Source organism: Gobius niger (genome assembly GCF_951799975.1).
Source record: "Gobius niger genome assembly, chromosome: 9".
NCBI classification, from domain to species: domain Eukaryota; kingdom Metazoa; phylum Chordata; class Actinopteri; order Gobiiformes; family Gobiidae; genus Gobius; species Gobius niger.
Genome location: NC_136860.1, coordinates 15531711 through 15542299, shown reverse-complemented (window position 1 = coordinate 15542299; position 10589 = coordinate 15531711). Strand labels below are relative to the sequence as shown.

General features: G+C 40.7%; 2 protein-coding genes across 5 annotated transcripts in view; both read left to right on the top strand.

Moving 5' to 3' along the window:
• Nucleotides 1-3346: 3346 nt before the first annotated feature.
• On the top strand, nucleotides 3347-5660 carry dap1b (death associated protein 1b). Its single transcript, XM_079563783.1, has 4 exons — nucleotides 3347-3507; nucleotides 4482-4569; nucleotides 5043-5109; nucleotides 5186-5660. The coding sequence occupies exons 1-4, from the start codon at nucleotides 3438-3440 to the stop codon at nucleotides 5300-5302; spliced, it is 342 nt and encodes a 113-aa protein (XP_079419909.1). The 5' UTR covers nucleotides 3347-3437; the 3' UTR covers nucleotides 5303-5660.
• Nucleotides 5661-9542: 3882 nt separating this feature from the next.
• LOC306967699 (protein TANC1-like) overlaps nucleotides 9543-10589 on the top strand; it is a gene marked incomplete at its 3' end in the record, with an annotated part of 145870 nt that continues 144823 nt past the window's right edge. For 2 of the 4 annotated variants that reach the window (XR_013793202.1, XM_079562820.1), the window contains exon 1: nucleotides 9543-9693. The remainder of the gene's footprint in view (nucleotides 9694-10589) is intronic. The other 2 variants (XM_079562818.1, XM_079562817.1) reach the window with 1 other exon arrangement.

The following is a 10589-nucleotide window of genomic DNA, read 5'->3' as shown; positions in this document are numbered from 1 at the left end:
TTCTCTTTCAATCCCTAAAAACCTAAAGGCACGTGGCACTTTTTTTTTTTTTTTTGAGAAATGGTAGGCTTATTCAACAGGCCTAATCCAAGACGTAGCTTAGGCTATGTCAAAATGTTACTCAAGTCAAGTAGGCCATTATAGACCAGACAATGTAGGCCAGACATTCCCGAAGTCCTGGCTTCCCTTATCGAACACGAGATCCCACGAGGGCCCCCGTAATTACAGAATAATTCACTCTTTGCAAATGAAATTGTCATGTTTTACAGCATCCATCCATTTTTTCTTCCACTTGTCTGTGCCAGGTCGTGGGAGCTGCCCAAATCACATTGCACCAGCCCCTTATGGCTCCTCCTGCAGGTGGTGGGTCCACAGAAGGACGGCCTCATTCAAACTGGGCCTGTTGGTCTTTTATAAGAGGCTTCTGACCCGCTCTTTGGTCTGACCCGTCACCTAGGACCAGTTTGCCAGGGGAGACCCTACCAGGGGCACAAAGCCCCCGACAACATAGCCCCCAGGATCATTCGGGTACTCAAACCCCTCCAGCAAGTTAAGGTGGCGGTTTCAGGAGGGGCTTTTTTACAGCATGTAATAACAAGTAACAAATAGCAAAGACTTCACAAATACAAACACATACATTACATTTCTATCAAAATCTATGTTTTTCAGTGTACTTCTTTGTGCCTCCCCTGCAGTACCTCTGAGGTCCACCAGGGGGGCGCACTGATGTAGGCTATGATGAGATTCTGATTTCAGCGGTTCTTGTTGCAGCGCACCAGGTGTCGCCAATTCACTTTTTAATGTGGGTGTGCTGCTGCTCTCCCATTATGCTCTGCCCACAATCTCATCCGCTGCTGGGGGGAGCGACTGATTATTGTGTTGCATGATGGGTAATGGTCTTCATCTCAACTTCCGAATCTGTCTGGCAGTGCGTTTTCTCGAACCACACAAGTGTTTTCATTGTTATTTTCTGTTTAATCTGCTTTTCTCATGGGCTTCAGCAGGTGTGCCGCCGCTCATTGTAGATCTGACAGTGGTAAGAAACGGATTCGTTATCCATGGATGTCGCGCGTGTGGTGGGTCAAGTGGCCGAAAAATCCCACAGACGTCAGCAGGTGGAAGCGCCTCGTGAGGAGGGGTGGAAGGGACTCTTCTGGTGGCGTAGATGTTTTTGATATTGACAGACGAACCCGCTTGTGTTCGAGACATTTTGATCAGGAGTCCATTAGAACTGATAAAACGTCAACCTCTGATCCAAAATATTTTGCTTGGAATAACTGGGGTAAACCCTTAAAGGGGGGTATTATGCAAAATCGACTTTTTCAAGCTTTACATCATGTTATTATGTCATTCCCCATTAAAAACATGCCTGAAGTGTTGCCTTGGCACATTCACATATTCTTGAGTAATCTGTAAAAACTCTGATGGCAGCCATTTAGGGACAGGTTGGCCTGAGTCCTCCTAGGAACGCCCCCACCTCCTGGAGACGCCTCCGAGCTTTCGTCACCAGCCGAGTAACCAACCACTGCTCCTCAGCAGAACCCCCTCCCCACTGATGCCACAGACAGCGTGTGGAGGGGGCGTGTCGGAAAGGGTCAGAGGTTCTTAAAGAGACAGAGGCCTATTTCAAGACATTCACTACTGCCATTTTGAGAGAGCAATTTTATACAAGGCAGTTATTCTAATTTACTGCATTTACAGACCAACAGAAGGTTTCGTCATCATTGTAGTGTGCTATAGACTGGTGCTATGTGATTGAAAAAAGCATAATACCCCCTCTTTAAATCCACATAGCAGCAGAAGAACATATGCAATGATAGATGACAATGACAATGACCCTGATGGGATATCTAACCAGCCTGTGCCTGTGGAAAGCAGACAATGATGAGCTTCCTGAAGTTGGGGCTCATAAGGGAAAATTATGTAGGAAGTACCTAAGTATCAAAAATATATTCATTTTGTGATGTGTTATGCTGTTACAGTAGGAGATGCATTCAAGTTATCAGAAGCTATTACCTTAGCCAGCAAGCATACACAATCAAACCTAGAGCATAAAAAGTTAAAATAAATAAACTCTATACAGACTTTAGACTTCGTTTTGTCAAGATGTTTATCCGAGATGCTTTACACAACATCAAACTGTAGGATTCATAACATTTTCCATTCAGACACACAGTGATATTGGGTAAAATATGTACTAATACTTGAATCACTTGAATCACCATGTTAAGGACAGGTTGATTTATTTGATCATCATGAGAAATGTTGTAATAATCTTCCTTGTTTGTACATGCTATCTTGATCTAATTTTTTTTTTTAAACATGTTTGAGAGTTGAGTGAGCTGAAGAAGAAAACCCATGAAATCTGACAACCTGCTGATTATGATCACGTTCAGACTTCTGCTCCAACACTTGTAAACAGTTCCACACAGACAAGCCTGACATCAGATGATATAGAAGATCTGCTGGCGAGGGCATCGATTCAGAAGAGAGAACCAGCTGCCACACCAGGAAAAGATTTTGTAGAGATGAGATGAGAGTTATTTTTTACACTGGTATTGAATCCTCTGACTTGTTGCGCGGTAAGAATGAGAATGAAAGCAAAAAAATATTTAGCTGTAAATATTGTGAAATATTTATAAGTATATAAAAGTATTTGATAAAATGAGCGTTTGTCCAAATATCTTTCAGTCATGTTCTTGCCCCCTCCCCTACCAGGAAAAAAAGAGTAATAACATTTCAATGTCTCGAAATTGTCTCAAAAATATGAATGCACAGAGTAGTGGCTCTTATGAAGCTCCCTCCTAATGACCACACAAATCTCTTGGGTGCTTTGCTGTAAAGAAAGATTTCTTTGCATTTGCATTGTAGTCTGTGAATTTGTAGTGTTTGATCTTTATCAATTCCCCAAATATTTAGATTGATCGATATAAAAAATAAAAAGACAGTTAAGCTCTTTGTCACTAAACTTTTTTTGTACAATGAAATCTGTTGCCCCATATCTAGGAAGTAATTTGAAAAGAGAAACTTGGAACAGTATTTGTATACATAGTATTTTTTTTTATGTGCGTAAGTGAATCAAAAATATATGTTTTATCAATACACAGGCAATACAGTTTCAGTCTCAACTCAGTCACCATGAAGCGCCGCTTATTATGTGTCATGTTTGTGAACTGTTATTCAGTTAAGTCAGCAGGGCTTGTTATATATTTGATTTGACTTCCTCTGCAGGCTTTGCTATATTTAATCTGGATGCAAACTATTTGCCGCACGATCGTTGAAGTACAATAACAACAGAGGTGGGCGTTTCCCGACGCATGCTTCCTGTGCCCTCTGACGTCATGACGCGTTTGGGGCATAAAACAACGGAGTGGGCGATCAGCAGCTTCAGCGAGGTTTGTTTTTCTCTGCATCGTTTTACAACCTGAAGTTCCAAAATGGTCCAACAAGTCTCTAGATCCACCGGGAAGGCGCCCACTGAGCTGAAAGCTGGCCATCCTCCCGCAGGTAACATCATTTCTTTGTTAACAATGCTTAAATCTACGCTACGTCGATGCAAAGCCACGGGTTTTGTTCTCGACAAAGTGCCAGCTTTTGCAGAGCGTGGCGTACCCCAGACTCCCCCAGCGTAACACGGTGTTCTCTGCGGGTTTACTTCATTCCTTACTCGTTTTATTTACATAACGATGCGGAATTTGCACATGTTGTTCTTCTTGAGTTCATAAATGCGTATGCTCTCATTTTTGCACCTTTTGTTGTATTGCGCAAGGGATCCATTGAAGGGTTAAACATCCGAAGTACACACAGTCCTCAGTTCTCTCCAAAGAATTTATTTTCAATTCTTGTGCAATTAGGTGCATGTCTCATCTGGTGTATTATTTCGACATTTTTGCGGATTTTGGAGTCTGTCCTTTGGCACAGATTTTTTGTGTGTTTTTTTTTTAATGCGAAATTGGAATAAAATTGTATTCTTATTAAAAATGTAGGCCTGTTGCACGAGGATTCAAGTACTGACATAAACGACAATGTCATGAATTAAGGGGCAAAATATTTTTTTTTTTTTTTTTACACATTTGAAGTTTTTTCCATTCAATCCAATCCAAACTGAATGTTAAACAAATCAATCAATCTGTTGTGTAATGCTTCCTACTCATCCATCCCCACATGTGGCTACTGTACAAGTGTTTATTTGCTTTAACGTTTTTAGCCTGTGCAGTGTTTGTTTTCATGCCCCTCCTAACACATGGCTATAAGAGGCTTTTTTAAGCATTATGTAGGTCAGTTACATTGAGATCCCAAACACTGAGTGACTCAGCCCACAATAACAAAAACACTTGGGACACTGTGTACATTTGCAGCTTCTTGAAGCAATTATCTTCCCCATGTGGTTTTTCTCAGAATTATAGGTTTTGGGAGATTTTCAGAAAGGCCCTTTTGGTTTTCCATTTTAGAAATATTTAAGTTTCATTTGTTTTTAACAGTGAAGGCTGGAGGCAAGCGTGTGGCCAAGAAAAGCATAGAGGACAGCGGCACTCCAGAGAAGGATGCAAAGAAGGCTGAAAAGCAAAGGTATGTGTGATTATTTGCTTACAATGCATAATACAAGGTAAATCACACAATTTTATGATTTTTTTTTTTTTAACCCACAATTAATGCCTGCAAAGTAACAAATGCAGTCTTTCATGTGACTCTCATGGGTGTTGTTTTTTTGTTTAGATAATGTTCATTATATTTGTTTGGGACCCTGTAAACATGTTGTATTGTAGCGATACTAGCAGAGGGTTACTTTCCAGTGACTTTGCATTTTTGCCAGCGTTTGCGTGTCGTCTCTAAAAGTTAAGTTTAAAACTATAGACTTATTTTCTGCACGGAAGCTTTTAGGAAAGCTACAGAGGGTAAGCAGCGCTCTTTGCGTTTTAAACAGAATCCCCCATTTTCCTGTCATAGTGTCCAAAGAAATAAAAATGTTGACTTTGGTGCTGTGACATCACCTGCATACCCTCTATACAACCATGATCTCACTGCTAAACTTCATCTTGCAGCAGGCCCTCTACAGCCCCCAACAGAATTACCCAAGTCAACCTTCTCCTGTCCGGCACTCTTGACAAGGTAAACAAACTGTCCCCATTTCTATTGTTCAATAATTGCAACTTGAGAAACTGGTTGAACCGTATTCTCTCTCCAGCTCAGCCATGACTTCCCTGAAACCCCAGTGAGCGTGCGGCACAGCAGAGTCCGCCCCGCTGTGGAGAAGCCCCACTGTCCCAGGGCCTACTTCATCCAGCAGCCAAGGAAGTTTTAAAGCTGCATGTTTTAGAACTGCCCCGTAGGCAGATATATTAACCCATATGTGGGAGACAAACAGGAAGTCTCCTGCACCAGGTGGGGGCAGGAGAACGCTTTCATGTTCTTAGTGTTTGCTTTGATAGACGGCAATTTGAGGCAGTGCTTGTTTACACTATACTCTGGATTTTTTGAAGTATCTCTGTTATTATGAGACATTCCTGTAGATATTTGATAAAAGATGATGGGGCAACGTTGTGGTATGTGTTTGGGGGATCATGTGTAGACTGGGGTTTTGTAAAGGGAAGTTTTGGATGTTTTCACATAAGTAATGCTTGTTGCTTGGCACTTATAATAAAAAAATGCAATGTATCTTGACAATGTATTTTTGCTCTTTTATTTTTTATTTTTTTTACATGTTAACAGTTCATCGCTTTGCCCACTAGGTGTCAGCATAAGCTTTTTTTTATTCCAAGGAGTTGCATGGAAAATGTCACTTGAGTGCAGAGGCAACACTATTTGTCTGTCTGTCTGTAAATGAACAAAACACGCCAGGAGCAAAAAAGCAAGGGAAGTCTCAAGAGGTAGAATTTCCATCACACTTGTTTAAATTTCAGGTTTGTCTGGTCCCTGGTGTTTGGATAAGAGTAAACTGAGGTGGGTGGTACAGTGCTGTACAGCTGCTACTGATACACTGCTCTTATACTTCATTCATAGGAAAGGAGTGTTCTGACCGTCATGCCAGTTGCATTTTTCAGGGGGAATAAACTTTTATAGAGATGCAGTTAGAGTTGTGTTACACCAATATCAAAAAAATTATTAAAAATGGAATATCGTAAAGGAAATCATACATGGGCTTCTTCTTGCTCAAAAAATGTGTGTAGCTCAAGATCAAATCTGTGGTAGAATCTATAAAAATGCTCCTAGCTGGTTGTACAATATACAGATAAAGAAATCCATATAGAGTCCATCAACCTAAAAAAACACTTTCTTCATTAGATTTCCACACGAGAAAATAAGTGTCAAAAATGTTGCCTTTGATTTTGTCTGCCACATCTTGACGCTCTGCAGGTCACGTCTTGGATGTGCTGTGACATGCCAGGCTATTTATGAGCACTTGTCCCTATGGAGTTCCCTCACCACACAAAGCCATTTCCATCTGTCTTTTCTGGGTCAATATCTGCTTGTTTTTGATCCGCACAATACACCGTATGCTGGTCTGTACATGCTTTATGAAGGTCATGTTGTGGGTTCACGGCTTTGATACCATCTGCGTGCCGAGGTCGGGGACCTCTTGGTGAGTTCAAAGACCTCGGTGACGTTTGTGAGGAGGGCAGCAGCAGTTGGTGGTCTGTCTGTACACTTGCAGACATAGTTCATTTGACTGCCAGTGTCTGTCCATTTTTAGCCATGTCCAGGCCTGAGATGTTCCAATTAATCCCACTGACCTGTTGAGTAAATACTGACATGTTCTGAAAGTTGTCAAACATGCTAATAAACTCATCCCTGTGAAGAATTGGGATGTCAGGAATACATTTAGACCACAAAGAACAATTTAAAATGTACATGCTCCTTCATTTGTTGCTTTTAAACAAAAGCTTTAGGTGTCCAAAGTGTAGGAGCTACTTTGCTTCTGTGAGGTTATATTTACTCAGAAAAATGACCATAAGCAGACGGTCTCAGTTCCCTGGTGAGCTTCTACATGGAAGAATAGATGGTTGAGTGTTTCCATAGCAACATAATAAAAAGAAGCCACAAGTCTCTCCATTATTTCCCAGGCATTGAGTCAATGAGAGAGTGAGTGCATTATCACCATCTTACCTCATGGGGGAGCTAAAGACTGGAAAGTGCAAGCACTATATATTGCAGGGTTATTGAGGTACTTTTCAGCACTCATTGAGCTGCCTTAGCTTACACTACAAACAAAGGTGTGCATTTTGGTGACTTTTTTTTTTTCAAAGATATACCTGTGTATCTGCCTCTGACAATACCGCCATACTCACTTCCTCTTGAACATTTCTTTAAAACAAAAGAGCAATACAGTCCCTACAGTAGTTCACAGTGGCGAGAACCTTTCCTTCAACAGAAGCTTGTGAAAACAGGATGATCCCTGAGCAGCATGCAGAGAAAGTAAAACATGAACAAAAACAACACGTTATTATAAGATGAACAAGTGTCTACAGAGCTGTGACAACACTGGGAGCATCAGTATGAAAGGTGTCACAATGTTATTATAGACATGTAGACAATATGACATGGTAAATATGAGTCTTAAAGGCAAATGATCCCAGACCATGCTCCATTTTCCATCATTCAGCAATATTAAGAGCCATGAATCCATCTCTTAACGCTGAGGTCTGGATTGTACCCAGTATATGTGCAAAGACTCCTCAATGCATTTGTAGAGAAAATTATTTTTTTTAAAAAGTGTCTCCTTGAAACACTATTGAATAATGCGAGAGAGCCACAGAGTGTACTGTTAGTTTTTCATATCCTTATATCCCTCCTGGTGTATGTACCAACCTTGAATTCATTGTTATTTAGTCTGCTTACAAAAAGACAGGCTGCAGTGACATGCATTATAAACACAGTCCTTCCTAGTGTTATGATGGAGGCAGAGGAGCATACTAATGCTGAAGCCAGTCCAGGTGGTGCCATTGCACTTTATGTGAGATGGGCTACGTGTCTTGTCCATGAACCACTTCATCCATAAAGTCAATATTTAAGGAAGGTTCAAGCAAACATTAATCTGTCAGCAATTTAAGTTACTTTTTATTTCTACAATGTTTCTTTGTACCTAATATATTGGACACAATTTATTCAACATGGTTAATATTGACCTATGTTGACAAGCAATAAATATATATATTTGCTTTCACTCACGCTATAAGGCAAGGATCACCAACCCTACTGTCCACACTGGTGCCCTTCGGGGGATCCCGGCCTTGGGTCTTGTTCTACAAAAAAAGAGTTGACTTTCATGTATCTGGTTCATTGCATAATTTATTTCTGTTCTTATCAATCACTATTTGTTAGAGCTTGAATGACATGATATGGTTAATACCCAATGTAGGGTCAATTGTAGGGATTGTAGATCTTAGTTCTTGGGATAAACACATCTTTTTTTTTTACCTGCTGGCCTTTAAATCTGAAAGTCCCCAGCTCTAAAAAGGTTTGTGATTGTGACCCTTGCTATAAGGTCTCAGGTTTGATGCCAGGCCTTTCATTGTGGAGTTTGCTGGGTGTCTTCTGTGTGGGCTTCTCTGGTGCATGCACAATAAACTAAAGCAACCATATTGGCTGTGTGATATTGTAGTACATACATCGGTACTCAAACTCTTGATATCAAGTAACTTCAGATAAAATGTTTGACCTTCCAAGTACCACCGGACCTGGATCAAAATCACATCAGTATTAAGCCGCCTCAATTGGACTAAATAATGCCCAAACAGCCTGTTTTACAGCCTTTATTACCTCCCTTAAATAAAATAATAGAGTAAATAAATGTCATAAGTATGGCTGTTGACAGTGTTGGAGAGAATACTTTGAAATTCTATTTAGTTACTGAATACTGAATAATTGCCTTAATATGTATTTTGTAACGTATTCTGTTACTTTGTTCAACAGACTACTGTATTCTGAATACTTTGAATACTTTTACATTCATTGTCATTATATTTATGTGTAATTATGGCGTCTAGTTACAAAAATGAAGAGTAGGATTGTTGAAACACCTGTTATAAACTCACTAACATTAATGAGGAACTCACTTGGCAAATGCAGGAGCAGATACAGCATCATGTGACACGTGTGTTTGTGTGAACTGTGGCATAAGGCGTTTTAAATCTATATTTTATTTTAGGAGGAAAAACAGGTCAACTTTAAACGACGTTTCTTAATAATGTTATGGAATATGGAGCTAAAATGTAATCGAGTACTGGGATGTATTCCCTTGATATTTGGAAAGTAACTATTCTATTCTATTCTTATAGCCTACTCTCAAATGCAAGTAGGCCTATGACTCACTAACTCCCCCCCTTTACACGTGTCCTTATCCCTGTATGTGGCGCATCCTGGCATGTCCATGTGGCGTGCCCAGAGAATGGCGCACTGGAGGTAGGGGAGTGGGGAGATGTGGGGTCACCCGGCTGATAGAGAGAGGATGGTGCGTCACTCTGTCCCTGCCTCAGCCCCATGCTCAGCCCCATGCTCAGCCCCAGCCCCACGGATGACCTCACGCCGTGGGGAGGAGGAGGAGGAGCACACAGCCCCGGGAGTGCGGACCTACCTTGGTGTGTAGCCTACCACTGCTGCTGGAGCAAGTGGGAATGCGTCCGTGTGGAGATCGATAGACGCTGAAAGTTTGGGAAAAAACACTTTTGGAACTTTAACATCCATGAAATTTACCAGGTAAGTCTTTTTTAGCATTGACGTCGTTTGTAAATGTGCTGCGCAGCCGCGTGGGCTTCGCTGTCCTTAAAAAGTAGCGCTAAACTTCAGTCAAGAGTTTAGTGGCATTTTCCTGGAGGAATGTCGGGACATGCCCATTTTTAGCAGCAGCCAGAAGTCTGACAGCGGAGTGTTACTCGGGGCTATCGTCACTTGGAACTACTTGCTTCTGTGAATATTGTGCTGAAAAGCTGCTGCGTAACGTGGGATAACTTGGACGCATTAAACGTATGTAAACACACCGCTCTGGAAATAGATTTCCCTGTTGTGATGTTGATGGGACAAATCGTGAAGCCAAAAAGCGTTTTTTTTTTTTAAATAATGTGTTGGCTCCAAGGCTTGTTTTGTTGATCCACTTGTCAAAGAAGAGATGGTTCTTCTTTCTTTTTATTAAAGTACCTGTTGCTCATGATGTTTTAGTGGAAGCTCATCTAATCTCCAGAGTAGCAGCAGTCAGTCTGACACAGGATTTGTATGGTGGTTATTTAAGTCAAGGCAACAATTTACTTCATAAAGTTTAACTAGTCCAAGTTTATGTCTGGGTTAATGCTGACTGATATACTATGATTTTATTTTAAACTCTTTCTGTTTTTGCTTTCCTTTCCTTCTCTCTCTGTCCCAATAGTTTAAATTTATACACTTTAGAGCTGCAATACCAAAATACTGTCTGGAATAATGCACTAACAACATTGTTATATTTCACCAAGTCATTTCACCACAGCTCGGTCCATTAAATTGAACAAAAATACAAGCCTTAAAAAATAAATTGGGTAAAAGGATCAATAAAGTGAGCTTTTGCATCATTTTAAGTTACCATGCGTTTACCATATGTTTGGCCGTCAAAAAGATAGAAGAAT

Coding starts and splice junctions, on each gene's coding strand:
- dap1b (XM_079563783.1), top strand. CDS start 3,438: ATGGTCCAACAAGTCTCTAGATCCACCGGGAAGGCGCCCACTGAGCTG. Junction 3,508..4,481: donor AGCTGGCCATCCTCCCGCAG/GTAACATCATTT, acceptor TGTTTTTAACAG/TGAAGGCTGGAGGCAAGCGT. Junction 5,110..5,185: donor TGTCCGGCACTCTTGACAAG/GTAAACAAACTG, acceptor TTCTCTCTCCAG/CTCAGCCATGACTTCCCTGA.